Below are 24,224 nucleotides of genomic sequence, written 5' to 3'. Positions count from 1 at the left end.
TAACAGCTACTGAAGGAGTGAAAATTTTGAGAATAAAATGTACCTGAAAAGCTGTTAAACTACTACATTAAGTGTACAAAAAGCATAAATAAAAATAACATTTGTGAACTATGCTTTTCTCCAAATGTAGTTAAATAGTTACAATCCCTCTTTGGCTTGTTTTGTGTCATTTTGCTTACTGACTTATCCTTTTCTCCAAGGGGGCCCTGACTTGAGGCCCATTTCCACTCCGAGTTACAGATCTGCAGAGCAGACACTGTGAGTAGGCCTGCATCTTAGCTGTGCCACACGTGGCCTGGCCTTCATGTGCTGTCCTCTAAGGATAAACTGAGCTGGCTGACTGGAACAGAGAAGCCTGTAGGCAGCTCCTGCTTGGTAAGGGCTGCTATACCACCTGTACATTTTTGTCTTTATCTTTCTAAAAGTTGTGAGATGTTCTCATGTGAACATCAGCATGAGTAGAATTGCTTTCTTTCAGGACTTTCTTGTAGCTTTCTGTTCAGAATCTTCAGTGGGTTCATTTTTTACTTCATAAAAATAACATAAATGTACATTATCAGAACTGCAGGATATGTGTTCAGTGATTACTGATGTAGCAGGATGGCCCTGACATACAGCAAGTGCAGATCCCAGCCACAGGATATTCACAGACATATCCACATGTTGTCTGTCAGTGAATGGTATCTGTCTATAGCTTACTTTGGTTTCCTAATGTTAAGGGAAGTCATCTGATGACAAAAAAGTGAACCCTAGATCATCCAGAAGTGATAAAGCCAAAAGCCATGTTCTTATAATATTTTTTTATTAAAAAGTTAAGATCTTAGATCAGATAAAAATCACTACAACAATTTGTCTGTAACACAGGGCACATGTGAAGTTAACATAATTCAGACAAAGTATAAAAACAAAGGGGATAAACTTAGAAGTAGCTTTGGAGTGGTTCTCCCAAAATGACTTCCAATTGCTGAATTGTTTTCTGACACTGCTGTTCAACTTCTTCACATTCATCTAGAAAAAGAAGGCAGGGAATAAATGGAAGAGTGATTACAAAGCTACCCTAGGAAGAATTCATCCCTCAAGGTTTGAAACAGTCTTCAAACACCAGGTCTGAAATTGTTCAGAAGTATTTTGTCATTACCTCAGGAGGTAGGCAATTCATTTGTACTGTAACAGTGATCTAAAATATGCAACCTGGGAGGCTCTAACTGAGGAAGTGACAGTAATTTAGCTAACTGAACTTTAGGAAGGGGGTGGATATGACCCATTCCAGTTTGCAACCTGCATAGTTTAAGTGACAGTATACTAATGCGTGTAACTTACAGCAACTACAGCAGTTATCTTGTCTGAATCTTTGAATTATATGGACTGTGTTTGTTTTGGTCACAGGCCAGTTGCCTGCCTTCACTAAGGTCATTTTAAAATATTACCTTCCATAAGCTCAGCTAAAAATGGAATAGATTCTGGTAGCAGGACCAGGTAGTTCTCCTTCAGTTTTTCTGCAAGTTCAAGCAAAGCAAGCAGAGCAGCAAATCGGACCTAAAACAAAACAATTTGTGTGAGGAAACAAACACCTCTGACTTCTTTCCATCTTCTGAAAACATACCTAGCTTTTAAATAAACTTTTCCCAACTGAAGGAAACTATTCTAAGCTAACTTAAATCTCAGCACCTGGATTAAGGTATTATACAAGGAAAATGTTGCAAGAGGCAGCTATGTTTCTTAGCTGACAAAAGTCCTCAACTTCCCTTTACAATGCCACTTCTTCACAATGTTCCACTGTTTCATAATGTCTTAACTTAGCACAAGGTTAAAAACCTTGTTTTTAATCATTCCCCATGATATAACCAGTCAAATAGGCAGGTCATGCCAAACCTTTATAAAAAAGAAAACAGCTCTGATGTTACTTAAATAACTATCTTCCATTTTCCCCTCTGAAGTACCTTTTTTTCCTTATAAATAGGTTAGTTCTTATTCAAACAGCTACCCAGTAAAATGAACAACAATCTCCTACCCACACAAACCAACTATACTGAAGATCTTCAATAAGACTAAGAGTAGAAGCCTAAGTTGTGTACATCTCTGGAACTTGGTGCTAGCATAGTAGTGATTTGGCTAACCCACTTGTTTTTGAGGGACACTTAATGTTTTGTAATGTAACAGAGAAAAATACTTTCTGATAGCTCCCAACCTTAGAAGAAGTGTGCCTCATTTTCAGCAGGATGTGGTAATTCAGTGGTTTCCAAAGAGAATCATCTGCCATTGCCACTGAGAACTGAGCTATGCAGGGTACCAGGTGTGCTGTCACTCTTTCCTGGAACTCCTCATCTCCTCCAAGCATGTTCTCCAGCTGTGGAAGTAAGATGTTTGTCATAGAGCTCCAGGCTCAGATAAATCTAGCTCAAAGTACTTCTTCTAGCATAGGCTTTCAAGTACTGAAGGGATAGGTCAAAGAGTGTACAGCAGTAGGAATGTGCTGAACAACGTGCATAAACTTTGAGGACTGAAAAAGTTCAGAAAGGGGATAAAAGAATTAGTAATCCAAAGCTTTAAGTGTAACAATATCATCAGTAGCTGAAAGGCAATGAATGTTTTTCTGACACTGCTGTGTCAGAAAACTCCTTTTGTGTGAAGGGGGAGAATTGAAGCCTGAGAGGTGGCTGTTGGTTTTGTTGGTTTTTTTTTTTTTTTTTTAAATCCTTCAGACAGAAAAGAATAGCTGACACAAATTGCTCTTCTGAGTTCGTAAATACCTGATCAACTAGAGGCATCATCAAGGTTTCTGCTCTTTCCTTACTCAGGAACTTCTGGGTATCAAACAAGAACAGCTTATGCAGACAGTCCAGGGTGAACTGTAGCAGCAAACAGCTCTTCTCAGTGCTGTTTTCAGAGTCAAAGAAAGCTTCGTCTGTGTATCAACAGAGGAGCAGAGAAAGAAAAGTCACAAAAATGAGAAATATATAAGCTAGAAATATTGTGAGTTGTAAACACAGCTAAATGTTGTACAATATAGCAATTATGTAGTCCCCACTTACAGTAATGAAAGTGGATGCAGTATATTATCTGGCCTTTAGTTAATTCCCTAGTAGGTCTGTTTTGCAATGCACAACCAGCTGGTTGATAAAAGGAAATACTGAGAGGCTACAGGAAAACTTCATGGCTGTACCTGTAGCTATGGAGAATTTATGTAGGTTACTACAAACAGGATAAGGAAACAGTTCCCCATACAAAAAAAAAAAAAAGTGTGGTATTGATTTCTGCTAGTAGGTAGAAGAGTCTAGGTGCAACAAGTAACAGTAGGCTGGCACGTCAAGTGAACAAATGGAACAAACAAACAAACGAAAGGAAGGGCAAGTGCCAGAAGCAAGTCTCCCTCTTTCTACTCAGTTTCATTCTCATGGAACTCACTAGGACTGACACTGAAAGTTTTCCTGTGTTTCAACTTTGTAACTGGCAGCCCAGAGGCTGTCACAATACAAAAGATGCTCCATTTATGAGAGAAAGAGAAAATAAGTGAAAGGTAAGTGCTGTGAAGTTAATTTCAACAGTTGAATGTCAGTGCTTCCCTGTAGACAGTAACTGAAGACTTACCAGTTTTTGAAACATTGAGCTGGTTCAGCGTCTCAGCAAATGGCTTCACTAAGTGACCCGCAAACAGGGTAAAGAGACCCTTGAGCTTGTCTGCAATGCAGTCTGCTAACCGGTGGAATGTCAGCAGTCTGTCCGTTAGGGCACTTTCAGTTTTGGACCAGTCAAAAAGCTGAAAGTGAATGGCAGGTTAGCTCGTTCCTGTATCTGTGTGCTGGAGAATACAAAGATGCTGATATTGACCATATTTAAGCTCCTTACCTTGAAGAAAAGGGGTCTAAAAGATGCCTCAGAAAGTTTCATAACCATACTTATTAGACAATCAATAATGTACATCTCTGTTCTACCAACTTCATCCAAATCATCCTAGAAAAATTAGAAAGCACAATTCCAAGTCTGAAATGTAAGAATGAGAGCTTCCAAAACATTTTTCAACTTAGGCAAAATACCTACACACACTCTCTATCCTCAAGAATAATTTCAGAACACAATATTTACAGCTCTAAGAAAACCCAACAGAATTGGCACGTACAAGCTGAGCTGCCTCTGTTCATTCCCCTAACCAAGCTACCTGGGCATGATCTGTTCGATAATCCAGGGCTTTCATGAAAAATGCTGTCAGCTCTGCCTGATGGGATATTAGGTGCTCCTTCTCCATCACGATGATGTGCTCCTTCAGAACATTCATAAGGGGACCCAGGCAGTTCTGCTGAAACAAAAGCAAGGCAAAGACAAATGTCACACTGACACAAGAAACAAAAATAAGGTGATCCGATTTTGCACTGCTTGCGTTTACTCATAAGAATACTAACAATAAAATCATTGTTTACTGTACTGTTTTGGGGGAGCAGTTAAATTAGTAATACTTCTGAAGAGAATCTGCTCTCCCTACTCCCTCCCTGGAGATACACTAGTCAAGAAGTCTGAAAGGGTTGCACTTACAGAAACAGCAGCAAAGCTTAAATGAAAGCGGCTCCTAACTCATGTTCAAGGCATTTACAAATGGGATTATCTCTGATGCATTAATCATTTAATAAGAGAGTTTTTCAAAAGGAAGCCATTTCTTGGGACTGCCTGGACATCCATCTTGCCTGTGGCAAATGACTGCTTTTGCACCGCTTGTTTCTTTTACACTAGTTAAACTGTCTTTAAATCAACCCATTTTTTCCCCCACTCTTTTGCTCTGCCAGTTCTCTTCCCCGCCCCCACCATAGGCAAAGGTGAGCAAGTTACAGTTAGTTGCAATGCAAAAGAATGAAAAAATTCTCACCTTCCTGGTATTCGCCACTTCACTGTAACACTTAGTAACTGCAGGCAGGAGTATTCTGGGAGCAAGCTTTGTAGCTAGGATAGTTTTCAATGATGTTACACGTAAGCTTAGCTGGGAAGAAGGACCAAACTCAACTGCAATCCTCTCCAAGCGGACAACCTGGCAGGAGATCCAGCAGAAGTCAGGCAACTAAGACAACTTAAAGAATTTATGTAACAACTTATTTTTACAAATTTTAAAAGGGTAAGCATTTTGGAATTGCTGCCTGTATCACCTGGATCACATTACAGTGGGATATCTGTGTGCAGTCTTGTTTTCAGAAGACAGACTGAAAAAATGCATGTGTCAGTGGCAGAGGGTCAGAATCACTTCAACTAGAGAATGAGATGCATTGATGAAATAATGGACACAACAAAATGATCCTTCAGGATTCAGCTCTGCTCCCAAAGAGGCAAACTACAACCTATGAGAGGGAAGAGCAGACTCATATTCAGTATCCTAGTGAAGTGGGTATGAACATGAGTGGAAAAAGTAACAGGTAATGAACTGCCACTTAAATGGATGGCACGGACTCCTACTTCAGTTTCAAAGGGAGAAAAAAAATAATAATCTCTTCAGCGTCTAGGAACTGGAACAATTCTGTAGGAGCCATACATATCTGCACAAGTCACATGGCTCACCTGCAGCAAACAATCTGTGAGGTAAGGACTGAGGAAGTGTGGTAATGTTTCTGCAACCTTCAGCAGAGCAGTCACGGCACTCAGCAAGTAAATCTCATTGGAGATCAGCTCCTTCTTATTTTTTAAAGTCTTCAACAGTGCTGGCATAAGCCTGTGAAAAACCAAGTGTAAATCCAGAACAGTGAAACCACTGACCATTTGGAGGCACATTTAATATCTCAAAATACAACCTTCAAGCCATTAGGGACAACTTTCACATCCATTTTTACATGCGCAATCGGGAAAAATCAAAATTCTGTACTGTTCTTTTTCCACAGATAGTGAAGGTGTTAGATTTACTGAAAGATTTAATGACATGTAAGAAATTTCTATTTGTCTCAAGAACAGCAGGTTAGATGCTTGAATTCCTCTTGAGCAGGCAGAACAAAATAATAACATGCAGTGTTTTCAATGGTACTGGTTCTCGTGTTTTTAAATATAAGCAATTCCAGTAGGGTAACAGAATCCCTAACAGCTATTGTAAAAGTCTCCTACAATTTGCCTGCTAACTTAGTTCCATGGGTAGGACGTGCTTCAAGCACTACAAATGCCTTTGCTTTTATCTACACAAAACACGCATGGGCAGACTGCTGCTGTTCAAAAGAACCCAACAATACCTTGGAAGCTGAGGGATTGCTTGGGCCTTCAGTGTACAGGTGACCTCAGCTATACAGAGCAAAGCACTTCCCATCACGTTCTTTTCCTCCTTCTCTGAAGAAACCAGATCAATGGCAGTTTTCAGAACAGGTACAAATGGCAATGGATTTTCTGTGCCAAAACCTTTGCAGAGCAGCTTGAGGCTGAATAGAGCAGTCTGCCTGTTGATGACTTGCTCCTCCTCCTCTTCCTTTCTTTTACACTGCACAATAGCAATGAGCTCAGGAACTAGTTCCAAAAGCTGCCGGACCTGAGACCACAAGAGAAAACACACTTCAAACATGCAGTTAGAACTCAGATCCTGTAAGGTAATAATTAATTATGGGCAGGTAGCTTGCATCTCACTGCCTCTCTCAATGGCTGCCTTGGTACTTGATGTTACACAATACAAACCATTCTACAACAATCTCTCTGTTTTTCTGCAAAAGGAACTGATTTAATCCCTTCATCTCACCTGGCTCTTCTGCCACTTTGTGCGCTGCTGCACCTTGTTGTTCAAAAGGTCCATTGCCTTACGTCTCACAGATGGGAGCTGATTTGTCATTAGTCCCCTAATTACAGGGATGAAGGTTTCTGTTGGCAATAAGGCATTGACCTGTAGGAAAACACAAACAGAACAATGCTATGAATTCAAGTAAGGCAGACAAACTCAACTTTCTACATGGGCTTCAGAATGAAAGAAGAGGACAGGCCAGCAATGCTGTATCTAAGACAAGCAAAAAAACAAAGGAGGTTCCAGTTACAGCACTTAAAAATGCTTTTACTGGTTGCTAACTAGCCAATACCCAAGAGCTTCAACATTTTCTCAGCAATTTCTTTGTTCTTATATCTATCCTGGACATTTATCCTTCCTTCCCTTAAAATACTTTCAGTGATGCCCTGTGAGTATATCTCATGAAAACTCTACTTCACAGGTAAGCTAAGTAATCCAATCTGTTCATAGGAAGACTGAAACATTTCTTCACAGCACTGTTAATGCTACTGGACAGTCAGTCCAATTCTACAACTACACTTCCTATCAGAAAAAGATGAGAAAGAAAAGCATACTGAATATTTCTCCATTTAAATTCCATGTGGAAATGTACAGCAATTCTTTAAGCATTAGTTAAAATCACTTTATGAGTTAACAGTGAGAAATACTGCCAAAAGGCCACTGTTCTCCACCAGACAGGCACTAAAATGACTGCTTCCAGCCAGCAGAATACAAACTAGATGAAACAGGCATTCCTGATTTCATTTTCTGCTTGTTCTGCCTAAGCTGTCATAGGTAGCTGTTAAAGCTCTTAGATGAATTCAAACAATGATACATCATACAATGAAGATTATTACTAACACAGCAAAAATATTCCTGTGATAGTTATAACTGTGTTAAATAAAAGCAGGAATGTCCTACTGCTAACAAAGGCCGACAAGACATACTTTATCCAGCATATCATAGGACTTGCTAAGCAGAACCCTCCAAAATTTAGCTGTTGGTTTGTCTGCGTTTCCTTCCACTGAGGATGCCACTGTGTTTATATAGTGAAGTACATCTTCTAACAGCCTAGACAGAAAGGAACAATCTTTCAGTAAATAACAAGGACACTTAGGGAATCAACTTTGTTCCTGGAAAACATAAAATTTCACAAACAAAACAGCAACAATAAAGGAAAATGAAACATCCACTGGAGAGTGGCAGATCACATATACATATTGGCAAAAAACCTATGGCAATAAGGAAAATTATACATGCATGTTAAACAAATCTACCAAACTAGCATCTACCTACAACAGTAGTTCTATTTGAGAATATGAAAACAAAAATCAGCTGGGAATATACCATGTTTAAAAAAGCATTTCAAATGCATCCTACATCCCTTTTCACTTAGAATAAACATAAAATGTCAGGCTCCTCAAAAGAAACCCTCGATTTTGTATCATTGGCTGTTATAATCCAATGACTACAATTGTAATCTGCATTTACTAGTAATTTTATTTTATTTTTTTTTTTTACACCAACGCAGGGACATTCATTAATTTTATTTATTTTTTTTAAGAAATGAAGCAACACATCTTTCTGAAAAATCTCAAATTCTTCATCATCAACAACAAAACATTTGTAGCCAAGTGAGTAAATAAGCACAATCAGAAATACAGAGATAGTACTTCTCTTCTAAGAAGAAAATATGCCACGTAAAAAAAACTAAAAATGTAATCTTTATGTAATGAATACTGCTTGCTGAGTGCAGTATTAAAAGTACCCTCAAAAAATATTTGGGAAAGAAATAATACATTGAAAAAATATTGCAGGAAAGGATAAGATCAGCAGGAGTGGAGCAGATGTAAAGCATACCTCTGTTCCATCTTCTGTAGCTCTTCTGTTTCTTCACATTCAACCACCTTGTTTAAAAAGGAAAAATGAAAATGTTAACTATGAAAACTGAGTTCTCCACATCTGCAGTTTAGACTGTTCTAGAAGAAAATCAGAGAACTGCAGGCAATTTAGTCATAGAAGTAAACCTATGTTTCACATTGGTGACTAACACTCAGTTGAAATAGTGGGAACCACTTCCAGCTAGATCCACAGACTAATTCTTAACATTAATTTTCTCTTTTTGGAGTTCATAGTGTGAGTCCCAGACTAAACCTAGAATTACACAGACTGTGAGTGAAACTTCAGACTCCATAAAGCCAGTGGGAATTCACTGGGTCCCTTCTTTTTTTACCTACACAATTCTTTTTTTTAATCAATTACACAAACCGAGTCTATTCTGCAAAGGCCCCATTAAAACATAATGAAAATTACTGAGATGTTTCAGAGCTGTGTAAATTAAAGTGTCAGCAACATACACTGAACAGTATATTTTTTCCACCTCTGAATACAAAATCATACTAAAAAGCAAATTAAATCTCATCAATTACAGCATGGCACAGTTACTTAATGTGATCAGTTTAAAAGCAGTCTGCCAGTATTACCTTTTTCACCAAACTCTGAGAAGTTAGAAGCTGTGACATGAAGGAGACTGACAGGTATTTGAAATGTCGAAGCTGTTTGTCCGAGTGAGACTCTACATTAAAAAGCTGCCCATCCTGGTTTTTTAGCTTTGTCTTGCATGTTCTTGATTTTTTTGGCCCAGGATCATCTATTGAAAACATTCCCAAAACAAATTACAGACAGGAAAAAAGGACATCTGATTTCTGATTACAGAAACAAAGGAAAATAACAACCAAGTGGCAATCAAGGACAGTTATTCTGCACCACCCAAAATCATGGTCAAGTTCCAAAAAAGATGTTCTGAGAGCAGCAGTGCCATCTGATCATTTTACATTAACTAATTTTACATTAACTAAGCTAAAGCTACAGCACACTGACCACAAACAAGAGAGGCTTCTGAGGAAGGAAGACAAATGCACAATGTAACATATTTGTAAAAATTGCTTCCACTGTCATTAGCAGATCCTTCCTGGCTAGTAAAACATACTCAAACAACAAAAATACCAAATCCTTCCTTAAAAAAAAAAAAAAAAAAAGCAACCAATCTTCACCTCCTTCTTTATGCTTAAGCAAAATAAAAAGCAAAAAACCACAATAGACCAATCGGCCCACAATCATGATCATGTCTGCTATACATAACAGCTTATTTCAGCTGAATGATTTACTGTACCTTCTAACTGAGTACCATTTGATTTTAAGTCCTCAAATGAATCTATGATTAAACAAACCAAACCAAACCAACCCATATCATAACCATTGAAAAAAAAAAATAAAAAATAGGAAGAAATCAGAGCAATTCTGTGTTGCCCAGTTTTCTATCTAGAAGACTAAAAGGAGGTTCATATGCATCTGCTGGCTGTTCTGTGGTTACCTTCTTTATTCTCTGGTAGCTCTGTCAAGTATTGGATTATTTTCATCATGCTTTGGAACTGACAGCGTACGCTGAATTCACAACAGATGGAAATCCAAAATTCAGTGTCTGCTTCCAGCACAGCATCCTGTTTACAGTTTAAAAAGAGAAAAGTGATTATTTCAATAATTTATAAAAGCTATAAAGACCCCACGCTCTTCAGTCAGTTTGTGAACATGCCATGATGAGCTACACACTGCGAGGGCTGGCACAAGGGGTAACAGCAGCAAGTTGCTGGAGAATCTAGCTTCAGAGAGCAGGGAGAAAGCATCAGCTCCCTCCATCTGCATGGCAGTATCAGCTTGCCCATAGAGGATAACACCTCATCTGCTGGCATAAGTTCCTTGTCCTAAACCCCAGCTGGTGACTAATGTTAAAATAATGCATGTTTTATCAAAGATGTCTCCAGTCACTTTATGCCCTGGCTGAAAAATTACTTAGAGAGAGAAAAGTTGTATTTCCTCACTATTTTTATCAAGTGTAAACTAGACAAAACTTAATCTTCTCTAGTCAATTTTCAGTGAATAACTCAAGATATCCTACACGACAGCAAGGACTGATGTATCTCAGTAGTGTCACAACCGAAGTTCAACAAATAAGATGATAGTAATAGGGTGCTTCACCATCAGTTTCTGTTAAAGCACAAGCTCAGAGCTCACTAATTATTTTAGTGAAAACTAGGCTCTTATCTTGCAAAAGTGAACAGGAAGGAAGAGATCTGTCTTTGAGGAAGAAGTTGACCCCAGTGGTCTTCTAACCTTGTCTGTGCTTGCTGTCACAGTCACAGTTTTGGTCACATACTGCTCAAATAGCAGCACCAGGAGAACCCAGAGGAATCTGTCTCCTCCCACTGTAGTGATCAGCTGGGCCAGGATGGGCAGGCGCCGGTGCTCTGGCACATGGGGCAAGGCATCCACAAACACACGGATGATTTTTATCACCACCTCTTCCACACCTCTCGGGGACTCTGACAAATCACTGTCTTCAGCCTATTGACAAACAGTAGGGCAGTTCAAGCAGATTACCAAACACAAGTTCTCTCTTGTAAATTCAGCAGGTAAGAGAAAGCACATACAGTCCACTTTTTTCCAAGTCCTTTCCATTAAGAGGACAAATTTACTGTATAAATACCTGTATAAGAGCAGGAATAACCATCTGCACTGTCTTATTTATTACTTGGAATGTGTACGTGTCATCCAGACGCAAGACATTTGCTCCCATGAATGTAAAAATGGGCATGATGTTATGGAGAACTTTATCCTGGAAAAAAAAAAGAAAGATGAGATTAGTTTCTTTGAAGTGCTGCTCCATATGTTATACCATAAGGTATCTCTTGCTCCTAAAGATGTCACTTGATTTCTATAAAATAAAATAAGAATCACTGCTATCTTCCCAAAATTGGCAATTAACTAATTTTCAATGTATAATATGGGACTATTCAGTTCTTAATGCTATTTAGAGACCAAGACACACTTTCAAGCAAATCACTTAAGAGTAGAAATTAAGTTCAGTTTCATAAAATTATCTTTATTATTGAATTCAGTCTTATGGTAGCATGACAAGCAAAATCAGCTATGAGGAGACCTGCAGCTCCTCTCTGCTCTTTTTATACTTCTGAAACACCTACAGTGATTACTTCAATAAGTGAGCTGGAGTGGTTCTGTCACCTTGCTCAAGAATTAGGTTCCTACACTTTGTCTCAACTTAGAGCAAGGTGTGGCAACATTTCTCTTTTGGGTTTTGTGAGCTGAAAGTGTTTTAGATTTAAAAAGAAAGGTAAGATTGATGCAAAATATTTGTTCTTATTCTGAACTTGGAAATCCTGTCAGAGTCAATATTAATGCATAAGACAAGCTCAGCTTTATAGCAGGTAATAGTAGTAAGATGGTGACAAAGAAAAGTAACTCCAAAAATAAAAAAGGCAAACTCAAAGTGAAACCCAAAATTCTTCCAATAAAAAACCTCTGTCTCTTCAGGTACTACTTACAGGAAACATGCCAGCAACAGCACCAAGGAGAAGCAGTGCATGGTGATGTGTCTGGGGCATTTTAGATATTCTGATGCACTGAACTATCAGTTCCACGTTGAATTTTTCTTTGTCAAGGATATCTGTGAGCAAATAATTCATTAATATAAGCTCTAATGGTCAACCATGCTAGAATAAACATGAGTACAAGCAATGGTTTCGAACTGCAGACCGTACCTACAGAATCTACAAAAACACAAAACCAAGTAACCAAACAAAAAAAAACACACAAAAAACAATGCAGGTCCCTTGACAACACTGTAGACTCCAAGAATAAAAAATGTAGAAGCCATTATTTAAAAGCTGTACTGTTGATGGTACCAATTAATATATTTGGTATATTTGGCAATTTTTACCTGCGGGGATCTTGCTGCCATCTGGTGACAGTTTCTGACAGATGTTTAACAGGCAGCTCAGGATCAACTGCTTTGTATATTCCATATTTTCTTCTTCTGATGCCAGAGGTTCCAGACACCTATGCATTCAAGAACAAATTCACAGATTGAAAAGAGGAGATAGAAAAATAAGTGATCAAATAACATATTAAAATGCGAATGAGAAACTGCAATCTTTATTCTACGGAAGTTTTAAACTGAGGCTTCTAGAAAGTGGCCACTGGGTACATTGTTGCAACCAGTTTCTCATCCATTAAACAGTCTACCCATCAAATCCATATTTTTCCAGTTTGGAGAGAAAGATGTCACGGGTGACTGTGTACAAGTCCTTAATGAAGTCCAGATAGATGACATCAGTAGCTTCCTTGTCCACTGACCCAGTCAGGCCATCAAACAAGGCCACTAGGTTGATCAGGTAGGACCTGCCCTTGGTGAAGCCCTGCTGGTTGTCTCATATCATCTCCTCTTCCACATGCCTTAGCTTCTAGGAGGACCTGTTTCATCATCCCTCACACAGAGGTGAGGTTGACATGTAGTCATCCTGGGTCATCCTTTCTACCCTTCTTTAAAATGAATGCGATGTTGCCTTTCTTCCAGGGACTTCACCTGACAGCCATGTCTTTTCAAATATCGAGAGTGGCTTGGCAACTACGTCAACCAGCTCCTTCAAGGCTCTGGGATGCATCTCATCAGGACCCACTGACATGTGGATGTTCAAACCTGACCTTCACTTACAGCAGGAGGGATTTACCTATTCCATGTACCTAGAAGAAATTTTATGTAAAAAAGGCAAACTACAGAACCTGGCAACACACTAGGGAAAAGTACCTCATACTTCAATGCTTTACAAAGTCTGCTGCAGAAGAGAATGTTTTATAGAGACAAAATTACCGGCTCAGCAGGTTAAAAAGTGCAGGTACCAGTGCCTGTGGACGTTTAAGTTTTTTCTTGTGCTGTAGTAATTCTAGAATAAGCATAACCCTCTGCCAGCTGAAGTTGCTTGTTTCTGGTGCCAATTCTGCATCCGGAGGCTTTCTAAAAAGAGAAGACAAACAATCAGGATATAGAATTCCAAAGAAGATAGTACAATGTTTCAGAAAATAGAGACATAAGCTAAGAAAATATAGGTGTATATACATTTTCTTTCACAAAATTAGTAATATCCTTTACTTCTTCTTCTGGAAAGGAGACAATATTTGTACTAAAACTCTGACATGGATCATTCTAATAAGTGATGTTTGTTAAATAAGGCCAACTGAGATAAAGAAGACAAGAAGAAGCCACTCCAGCCAAACCAAGAAAACAAACACAACATCCTGTTCTAACAGCAGCCAACAGCCAACACAAAGTATAGTGTTTAGATAGCTGCTTCTTTATGAGAATGGAGAGAACATAATAGATGAAGCTGTCTAAAAATTAATGATTATATTTCCATTTTAACTAAAAGAAAATGCTGTCTTTCATTCACTAACCAACATTTTGATGAACATTGTTAAGCTCCAGCCACTTGTACAGGAGTCTGTCCATACAACTTTAATACGAAGGAAGTTTAATACCCACAAAACCAAGGGCAAATGCCAACATTAAAACTTCAGTAAGAGGGATTTTTTAAAAAATTTAATTAAATTAGGACTACAGTTTTATCTGCTTTATAACAGCAACACTGGTTGGTTTTATGCTGCTGAAAGTAGCTCAGAGTTATTTTACTGAACAGGGGAAACGAAGAAAAAGATATTCATGCTTTCAATACAAACTGTGAAATATAATTAAATTAGCCACATTTTCAAACTTTTTCAGAACGCATTTCTATTTCTAATTATTTTACTTTTGTTGCTGCATTTTCTGCCTTCTAGTTTGCTGAACAGTGGCCAGACTTTTGGTTTTCTCAGGAGGCTCAATTTCTGTAACGATCTGCTCAGCACACACAGAAATCTGAAACAAAAACAATAATGTAATTGCACACGAGCAATGTGTCATACCATACCATGCATCTATGGCCCCTCCTTTCTCTTTTTAAATGTATCCTTTTCATGCACATATGGGTATATAACCCACATATTCATACATTTAAGTTAGATCACCGTAATATCTGAATGCCTCTCCTTTTAATTCTTGTAGCATAGAAAGTGAGTGATTTCAAGTGCAAGTAATACAATAAATTACTATGTGAAAGCTACAATTAATGTATTTTGGGAAAAGTCTTCTAGTAACCATAAAAACAAACAAACAAACAAAAAAAAACAGTTTTTACCCAGAAAATGATCATCAGTGCAATAGAAAGAAGTGACTTCTACTGAAGTCATTCATTCACATAACGTAATGAATGACTGATGCATTATTTCTACAGAAATACCTTCTAAAAGTAACTATTTAAATTTGTATGCCACTAACACAATTATATAACAAGTAGTTTTGATTCCTTTAGTGCTATAAATGATATAAACAATGGGCATTCAGTGTTGCAACAGGGAGCCACTGCCATACATTCAAGCAAAATTCTATGTACTGGAATTTACCACTTACCCCTTTAAACACACTGCTAATCATCTGGGCACAAAGTGGGTTCTTACAATTTAACAGTAAGTCAAACAATACTTTCAGCAGCTTTTGTTGCACCCTCCCATCTGAGAGAGCTGCAAAGAATGGCTTAGTAATCTACAAAGGAAGAAATGAAAAGACAGAAAGGTTTACTGTAAGAAGGCAACAAAATTAAAAAGCAATGAAACTTGGGCACACTAGATTATGACTCACCTATCACACATACAGATTTACTTATTAGCTACGTATTTGTATACATAAAAAAATCCTTAAATTAAAACATGTTTCTGAAATACCAAAATATATTTGTTCCTAAAATTTTCTTAAATGCTTTTTCTGATGGAGGGAGTAAACTGCTGTTGCCTGGCATTTATTTCTTAAAATACAGGGTAGTACTACAGACGGAAGGTCTGACTCTATAGATGTCCTTCAAATAAGACTTTTTAAACTATTATATTTTCTCTTGACATTTTTTTTTTTTTTAATCAGGAAAAAAAGCAGGAATTTCCTATACCACTGACAAAAAGTAGCCTAAGGAACACGAACACCAGCATCTGCAGGGAATCATACAGGCATTCACATGCATGCAAATACAATAATATTTCAACACTCTGTACTTGTCCAAGTACACAAATGAAGCCAGCAGCAACATCTCCTTCCAGAAAATTTGAAAGCTTTGCAGCCTGTTTAGCTGCTTCAAAGACACAATGGACGCTTTGTAAACTTGTAATGAAACAAAGACAGGTCAAAAGCTATGGACTCCTTAACACAGTGTTCTTGTAAAATCCAATTCTAAACATTACTTTTTTCCTTAAGCACAAAAATAGATTAAAAGTCTTTCAGAGCCAGACCTGCCCAAGTGCTGTGATCTGGAAAGGTGGAACTTCTTCATAGATTTTTGTGGCAGCGTGTAGACTTTTGATAAATAAATCCAGACTCTGCCGATTCTTGCACAAGAGGGCTGCTGAGTGTTCATTAAACTTTCCAAGTATGAGATGCAGGAGAACAACTTCATCTTTCAACATTGTCTCAGGTTCCTTCAAGACCTTCTCAAGCAACCGGTCTAGGGCAGGCAGAAGATGAGTGAGAATCATCTGCCAACAGAGGAGACTTGTAAGAATAGTTTGGCTTTTAATGCATTCTTCTTTTAACAAACTTCCAATAGCACAGCTTCATTTTACTGCAACATCTGCTCCCTGTCTGGTGTGACATTATATATTCTATGTTATTCAACAGCTATTAAAGAGGAAAAATACGTGTCTTGTGGTCAGGTTACCAGGAATATTTCCTCAATCGCTCCTTTGCTATTACACCTTTGCAGGATATTTCATGCTTTTGAAAAACTGAGGGCATTTTAAAAAGTAGTTTATGACTAATGTCTCCTGTAAACTCAGAACTGGGGGAGGAACACTCATCTCTATGCAGTGTACAATCCCTTCAAGAAACAGACAACTGAATAGAATGTAAAAATTCGTAATTCCATTCATTTCCTTGAACAGTAAACTCATATTTTCCAGCATTTAGAAAGGAGGAATTCTGAATATACTTGGGATATAATTAAGTTAATACGTACTAATAAAATTAAATAAATAGTACTTCCTATGTTACAATTCTGTACAGAAAACTCTACATTCACTGATACCTAACCAAGGTAATCAATTCCTTCTGAAACAACCTTCTTCTGAAACAGTTGTTTTCAGTAACTTCAAAGGAGCTTCCTTAACAACTCCAACACAAAATACTGCATCCCATGCATTCCTGGATAGAGCATGAAAATATCTTGTTTATTATATCATACTTTGCAGCACTACTGCCTATTATCGGAGTGCCAATTTAATGCCTAATAATCTACAAATTATGAAGTTATTTAACAGCATTGCTATTACATGAAATTTGAATTAAATTAAATGATTGTTCTGTGTTTCGGTTAGATAAAATAATGACAGAAGAAGTGTGGAACTATCAAGGCTGCACTCACCTCACCATGGACTTCATGAAGAATTTTCATTAAGTTTTTTGCAACATATGATGGGGCAGTAGGGTTTTGTACACAATCGACTATGCTTTCCAAGGCTTCAGACAGTTTTTTCTTCTGGGATTTCTGCTTTGGTTGTGTCTCAAGTTCCTCAAATAGTATTGCCATAACCTAGTTCAGTAACGAAGTGAAAATTAAGTAATCTCCCTGCCATAAAAATGCCTTAAAACAACATTTATTCAATGCTTTTGTAATAACACAATTCAGATACAAGCTGAATTATTCATCTGTAAATAAACCACAGGTTACCATCTCTTGACTGATATTCTCAATTTTCTGTATGTGACACATTATTTGAATATTCTTACAGTCCTTTAAGGTAAACAAATAAGAAGCACGTCAAAGCTCTTGCTACATTTCCTTTTTTGCAGTGCTAGTGGCTATATCAATTCTCATCAAGTATTCAAGTGAAATCCACTGCTTTTTGTTTTTCCTTCAAAGCAAATTTGGCTGACATACAGTCTTTTTCCATTTCTCTTGATAGCCCACCGTCTAAGCCATCTGTAAGAATCACATTCCTTCAAAGCTGGCAACTTGACAGAAACAATGAACATTTCCAGTTAACTTGATTCCTCTGGAAAAGAACAGAAGCTCACAGCCACAAACCAAACTTGTACCAATGCACACCTTATTAGCAAAAATACCTGTGTTATGTACGTAGGGTCAGATATGATCTCCTCTGTCTTTTGCCCAAGATGCTGAAGAACAGGGTGAAATAGAGACTCTTTCATACTGCTCAAGGAATGGAAGCAATTGAGAGCAGCCCTTCGAATTTCACTCACAGGACTACCCAAATTAATTAGCAGAGATATCACCACTGCAAAAAGAGAGAAGAAAGGAGGAAAAGCTAGGAGAATTGCACGATCAGAATTTTATTTAACTGTCTCTGAAGAGGCACTGATATTACTTTGGAATTAAAAGAGTTGTCTTTTCACTATAAACCTCTAGACTACAAGACAGCACAGCTCTGAACTCCTTCACCACACCTCTTACATCCAAGTTTAAGCTCACAGAATTCATATATTGCTACTGACTGTGACATCCTTTTCCTAAACAGAAAGTAAGGTGCTGTAACTGACTTCTTCAGCATATGATCTTGTGTCTTTAACACCTTAAAGATTTAAAAATACCCTTCATGGTATAGAACACAGGAAAATGACATGAAATTTAAAAGTACTGTGATTAAGACTTAAGATGAGATAGGTACACCATTTTACTTACCTGGAGACAATAGTGATAACAGCTGTTTCTTCTTTTGGTAAGTCTGAGATACAAGCACTGCATAGCCAATATACAGAGCTCGAGTCTGTAGCATTGCATTGACTTCATAATTCAGATGATTTGAAAGGCTAAAGCTGTAAGTCCATAAAACGGAAAGGAATTTGAAGAGAACCTCTGAATCTTTTAGATGCACCTTAAATGTAATGGGAATTAAAAAAAAAAAAAAGAGAAAAAAAGAAGAGCATTTGTTTGAAAGCTTTAATTTATTTGGCCAAATATTATTCAAAACATCCAGTAAACCACCTAAATCAAAGGAGTACAAAGAAATAAAATTAAAGAGTCGGGTATGTAAATATAGTATATTTTTCCTTCTCATTGCAGACTAAAACCACATCCACAAGAATATTTGTATAAATGTGTTAACTAAAGGAGGTTTTTTATGTGAAAAACAAACCAAAATTAAGAACTTCTGATCTCCTCTTTCGAACAGCAGAAACATTTATATTGCAAGTACTCTAAGGAAGGAGCTCCTGACATTTTCATCTGTCATATAAAATGATTTTCAGAAATCCATAAGCCAGTATTTAAGGACTGACAGTTTATCTCCCTTGTGTGGCACAGTTGTCTCTATTGAATATTCACACTAAATGTTACTCTTAGAATTTTTTTGTGGGTTTTCCGTGTGTTTTTATAGAGCCAAAGTAAACCCTGAATCATACATGTATTGCTGACCTTCTCAGACACAAGTCAGAGCACACCTGCCTCCTTCCCCCTTCAGTAGGTAGCTGCTCCAGAAGATTTGATTCAGTTTTTCACACATCCACATCCAATTATTTCAGCTCCACTTTAGGACCATCCTGTCAAAGCTCAGTGAGGATAACTTCTGATTTTGAAGCAGTCTCCCAAGTGAATTTATGGTTCTCGTTTACTATGTAGTCTGACAACAGCTAATACTCCTCCTGTCTGCAGACTGCCTCTGGACTCCTCAGAGGTCTCCTCCATTCATTGAACAGGAGAGCCCACTCAGCATCCAGCAGACTGAACAGAGCTTACTGGAACAAAGCAATAAAGCCTTTGACATACTCTTCCCTATTGTCTTTCCCAGGATTCCACCAAAATCTAGCTTCTACTTATAGAAACTACACTGCAGCAGGAAAAAATAATTTTCTTGACCTTTAAACACTCCCAAAATCAGAGGTCAGCACTACTCCAGAAGTGAAAGAAGTAAATTATTACTGCTGCTGTTACCTTCATTACGCTCCAAGGACATTACTAAATCCATTCCTTAAATTCCGTGGAGTCTCCTCTCCCATCTTCTTTACTCATCTCTCTTCTTCAAAAACAAAGTCCTCCTTATAATTTTTGTGTTTTAAAAGCTACCAAATCTGAAAGAACAACTGCTTGGCAGGACCAGAAGCTCTAACTCAAACTTAAGTTAGCACTGAAGCAAATAATTATTATGTATTCACCTCTGCCTCAGCTTGTCCATTGTTTTTTCACTCCAGTTTTTTAGTACTTTCAATCCTGAAGCTTAGGACTGTAATTTGCTCACAGCACTAGCATGCCACAAGCAGCACTGCACGATCAATTCTCAATTTTCTCACTTTTCTTTAAAAACATCTGTTTCTGTGTAATATTTACAAAATACTCCGCAAAATAACTCAGAAGCATAACTAAGAAAATAGATCTAAAAATAATACCTTGAATAAGAGATTCATCAATGCTCGGTACTGAACAGCATCGCTCCCCTCACTAGCTCCGCAAACAAGTAGGTCAAATAGCCCCAAAAGGAGGTGCAGGTAGTCCTTGCAATCTTGATTTAGAGATTCGGGATTCCACCAAGTTTCTTCTAAAAAACATAGGTTATAACTCTGTTACAGTGGCTGCATATAACAGCTTCAGGAATAATGAGGAAATAAACAGTTAAAATAAGACAACGCATCAACAGATTTCATACTCATTTCAAACTGATGTGTAAAAGATGAGTGTCAAAACCTTAATGCTTACCTTTTGGAAAGGATGGAGGAGGTTTTAGGTCATTAATGAAGCTTCTCAATAGAAACACAAATATAGCTGACTCCTCTGCATCAATACTTTGGTCACTATTGAGCTTTTCTATATACATAGTTAATAAGCCCACTGGCACCAAACTTTCCTGTACTGTTTCAACAGACCAATTTGAGGGAGTTTCCTGTGAATGAAAATTTATTTAAATGGACACTGTCACACTCTCATCCAACAGAAAATAGAATTTAGCACTCATGTCCAGCAATATTTCACTTCTAACTTCAAAATGGATATTCGTAATAACTGAATTACGTTTCTGATTTTAGACTTAAATTTGCATCTGCAGTTTTAAAACCCGAATCTGCTCTTACTACCATGACTAAGAGTGTACACAAGCAAGATAACAAAAGGATGAAAATACAACTCTCCACAAAATATCTCTTCAAAGACGCTGGGAGTTACAGCATTCTGTGGACACCCAGTTTCATTCTTACATCTACGTCTGCTTGGGAATCATTTGAGGTAAGAAAAGCTAATTACCATGTATTGCTACATGATGGATGCAGGGGAGGTGTACACTAAGAAACACGGCCCTGCTCAAGTGGGTTTCTTATACAGACCAAAAAAGAACAAACTGTTTCAATATTAAAATAAATAAACAACATTAGCAACAAACCTGCTGGGAAATATTAATAGAAACAAAGACAGGTGAAAGATGCAGAAATACTGTTTCTCCAAGGATGTGCATGAAGCTGTAATTAATATAAGATCTTTTTCATATTTTGCTGTCTTTCCTTCCTTCCCATATTGAGACACCAAACCCTGTACTCAGCAACTAAAAAAAACTTGCATTCCTAAGCTGAATAATGATACCACGTAATACCACAAAGTAGCTAGAAAAAACGGTCCTGACCTGGTGCTGAGCTGACAGCACTGATACACTGAATCATTTGGTGGAGCATAAGGCAAGAGCTCTTCACGTATATATATTCTTTCTGAACAAGGACTCACTGGAGTGGTACAACGTAACAGCAATTCTTAATGGTAGCTTCTATTACTGCTGCCAAGTGAAAGATTCGGCTTTGAAAGTAAACGAAGGCAAGACTTTCAGTCCTCCTCAAGGTTTCTGAATTTTATGTTCTTAGGATCTAATACATTTCCTCTGCTACTAAGAAAATGCTTTCTCCAAACTGTTTACATCTTACCTCTTCAGGATGACAAGCTCTGAGGTTTCGTATCTTTTCATCCAAGAAATGAAAGACCCTGAGAGCCACTGAAAAATAGTTTTCCTTCATCGGTAAATTGCAGCAGCATTGAACAAGCATGGAACCAATTACATGTGCAGTTACTTTCTGTCTCACACTGTCAGATTCCATTTCAGCAACAAGTATCAGATCATCAACCTTGGAAATAGGAGGGGAGGAAAAAACAATGAGTCTGTAAGATAGCATGACTTCACTATGACTTTCACAGAATCACAGAATCACAGGGGTTGGAAAGGATCTAAAGGAGGTTCCCTTGTGTGTTCTCCATTACTGAGGCACCCACCTCATACAGCAGCACACCCACATTTTCCCTGGCCTTCCATTTACTACTGACATACTTTAAGAAGCCTTTCTTGTCACTGACCTCCCTTGCCAGATTTAATTCCAACTGGGCCTTAGTCTTCCTCATCACATCCCTTCATGCCCTGACAATGTTCCTATATTCCTCCTAAGTGACCAGATCCCTTTTCCACATTCCTTAGACTTGCTTCTTTCATTTGAGATTTTTGATGAGCTCCTTGCTCACCCATGTACCTCCACCCTTGCATGATTTCTTACTCTTAGGAATGCGCCAGCCTTGAAAGCACCTTGGAAGGAGCGGTGCTTGAATGTCAATCAACTCTCTTGGGCTCCCTTACCTTCTGATGCTCTAGCCCATGGGATACCTGCAAGCAGGTCCTTGAAGAGGTCAAAGTTGGCTTCCCTGAGGTGCAGGGTTGCAACAACTTTATGGCATGTTTCATTTGCAAGCCTAAATAAGTTGATGCTACAAATTATTATCTGCTGTAATGGTATTCTTTGGAACCTGGGAATGTACATGCATTTGTGTGTACTTCTACCCACAGGTAAACTTGTTAATTATCTAGATATTTTTTTCTAGGAAATAAAAATTAAACCAAGTTTAATTAGAAAAATAATTTGTCCAAATAGATAATAGCTTAATTTCTTCTTTTCCTTATGTTAAGACAGAAACGTGTTTTATCTAGAGTGTACTTGAGTTTGCTATGCAGTATACATGTATCTCCCTAGAAGCTTGAAAATTCTTCTATGCCACATCTGTTCTACTATAGTGATCATCTAGAAATTCAGCTTAGAAAAGCATGGTACACATACCATTTGCAATAGTAAGGAAGAGTCCCCTGAAGTCATGTTTTTAGAAAATAGCAGAATCATCTTCTTGTTGACCATTCCAACCAGTTCTGCAGACTTGCTAGATTTAATTGCCTCCTGAAGAACTACTCCATAAGAAAAACAAATCAGAGGACACAGGTATACAAATCAGATATTAAAACATGGATAGCTCAATAATAAGAATTAGTAAGAAAAATACCATACAACTTCATTTTTAAAATGAGCTTTTTAAGAACTCTAATCACACCCCTAGTATGACAGCCTGTTAAAAACAGCCAATCTCCCTCAATAAGCATTCAGCCTCAGTAAGTACCGAGTCCTAAATTGTCACAATTCTTTTTTCATCAGATTAGTTACACTGAATACATTACCTTCCGGCCAGTCTTTCAACAAAGGGTGTAAGGAGCAGAGATCAGATTCTGATAAACAAATGGCCATTTTCCATTCTGAAGATTTTGAATTTGCATTGGTGATCACCATAAAGGGCAACAACTGCATTACTGCTTCATCCAGCAGTTCTTTCTTCTCTTTTAAAATCTCCTCTTTGACTAAAATCTGTATTGCTCTCTCCAGAACCTTATACCTAAGAGAAAAAAGTGATGTTGATAAGCCATTTTTCTAGCATGTCTACTACACTTTGTTTTATTCACCATTTTCCACGATGTTTCTGATGTTGTTTTTCTTTTTTTTTTTTTTCTTCAGAATGCAATTAGCAATGAGAATAAACAAGGAACACAATGGAAACAGTATACAACTGAAAAATTATCCTACAATTCAGCATAGATAAAGCATAAGAAAAAGTATTTAAAGTGGAAATTATTTTAAGCATTCTTCGAAATTACTTTTCTATTTAATTTATACAGAAAGAAAATAGCCTGAAAAAAGACACAAATGTACCACTTTCCATCCTTTGAAAGATCAGCTCTCTGGAAGATGCTCAGAAGGCTTGAAACCACTACTTCTGGATTTACTTCTTTCCTGAAAATCTGGAAGGTAATCAAGAAAAAGAAATGTAAGCATAATAAAATGAAAAATAGTTTACTGTTCACAATGGATGACATAACTGCTATACAAAGTGGAAACACAGATCAAACAGCTCTAACGAAACTCCTATTGATGACAGTGTAATAAAAATATAATCGAGGTAATGTTATAAGGCTGCCCGGTGCGGCCTATGGAGATGATAAAGTATGGAGAATTTATTAAATGCAGAAATGTTAGGTGAACTGATAAACAAAGAGACAAGCAAAGCACTCTGGATAAGACCTGCTTTTACTTTGGTCCTGGCCTGGTTTTAGGTCAGTACCGTAGGAGGCAATGCAACACTTATATTTATGACAAAAATATAAGACGCATTAATAAAAGATATTCAAGTTTAAACATAGTCACTCACTTCTATTCCCATGTTTTAGTAAGGATGAATGAACACAAAAGGCCAATTATACTACTGCTAATAATACGTCCCACTACTTCTAGTAGAAGCAACAAAGA

General features: G+C 37.6%; 1 protein-coding gene across 1 annotated transcript in view; it reads right to left on the bottom strand.

Annotated features, from left to right (window-relative positions):
- Positions 1–919: 919 nt before the first annotated feature.
- The window catches only part of HEATR1 (HEAT repeat containing 1), a gene marked incomplete at both ends in the record, with an annotated part of 33,467 nt that continues 10,162 nt past the window's right edge, over positions 920–24,224 (bottom strand). The window contains 32 exons of the mRNA XM_079532568.1: positions 920–1,008; positions 1,428–1,536; positions 2,189–2,347; positions 2,751–2,905; positions 3,589–3,757; positions 3,847–3,951; positions 4,157–4,291; positions 4,856–5,014; positions 5,536–5,686; positions 6,192–6,481; positions 6,686–6,826; positions 7,651–7,774; positions 8,564–8,610; positions 9,187–9,353; positions 10,077–10,203; positions 10,874–11,104; positions 11,247–11,375; positions 12,103–12,224; positions 12,498–12,616; positions 13,428–13,571; positions 14,362–14,468; positions 15,060–15,191; positions 15,926–16,168; positions 17,053–17,220; positions 17,754–17,926; positions 18,331–18,523; positions 20,031–20,179; positions 20,338–20,521; positions 21,543–21,740; positions 22,716–22,837; positions 23,105–23,316; positions 23,631–23,719. Coding sequence (XP_079388694.1) covers positions 920–1,008; positions 1,428–1,536; positions 2,189–2,347; positions 2,751–2,905; positions 3,589–3,757; positions 3,847–3,951; positions 4,157–4,291; positions 4,856–5,014; positions 5,536–5,686; positions 6,192–6,481; positions 6,686–6,826; positions 7,651–7,774; positions 8,564–8,610; positions 9,187–9,353; positions 10,077–10,203; positions 10,874–11,104; positions 11,247–11,375; positions 12,103–12,224; positions 12,498–12,616; positions 13,428–13,571; positions 14,362–14,468; positions 15,060–15,191; positions 15,926–16,168; positions 17,053–17,220; positions 17,754–17,926; positions 18,331–18,523; positions 20,031–20,179; positions 20,338–20,521; positions 21,543–21,740; positions 22,716–22,837; positions 23,105–23,316; positions 23,631–23,719 — 4,842 coding nt within the window. The remainder of the gene's footprint in view (positions 1,009–1,427; positions 1,537–2,188; positions 2,348–2,750; positions 2,906–3,588; positions 3,758–3,846; positions 3,952–4,156; positions 4,292–4,855; positions 5,015–5,535; positions 5,687–6,191; positions 6,482–6,685; positions 6,827–7,650; positions 7,775–8,563; positions 8,611–9,186; positions 9,354–10,076; positions 10,204–10,873; positions 11,105–11,246; positions 11,376–12,102; positions 12,225–12,497; positions 12,617–13,427; positions 13,572–14,361; positions 14,469–15,059; positions 15,192–15,925; positions 16,169–17,052; positions 17,221–17,753; positions 17,927–18,330; positions 18,524–20,030; positions 20,180–20,337; positions 20,522–21,542; positions 21,741–22,715; positions 22,838–23,104; positions 23,317–23,630; positions 23,720–24,224) is intronic.

Source organism: Tetrao urogallus (genome assembly GCF_951394365.1).
Source record: "Tetrao urogallus genome assembly, chromosome: 2".
Taxonomy (NCBI): Eukaryota; Metazoa; Chordata; class Aves; order Galliformes; family Phasianidae; genus Tetrao; species Tetrao urogallus.
The sequence above is the reverse complement of the archived record's forward strand: the minus strand, read 5'-3'. Positions and strand labels throughout refer to the sequence as shown.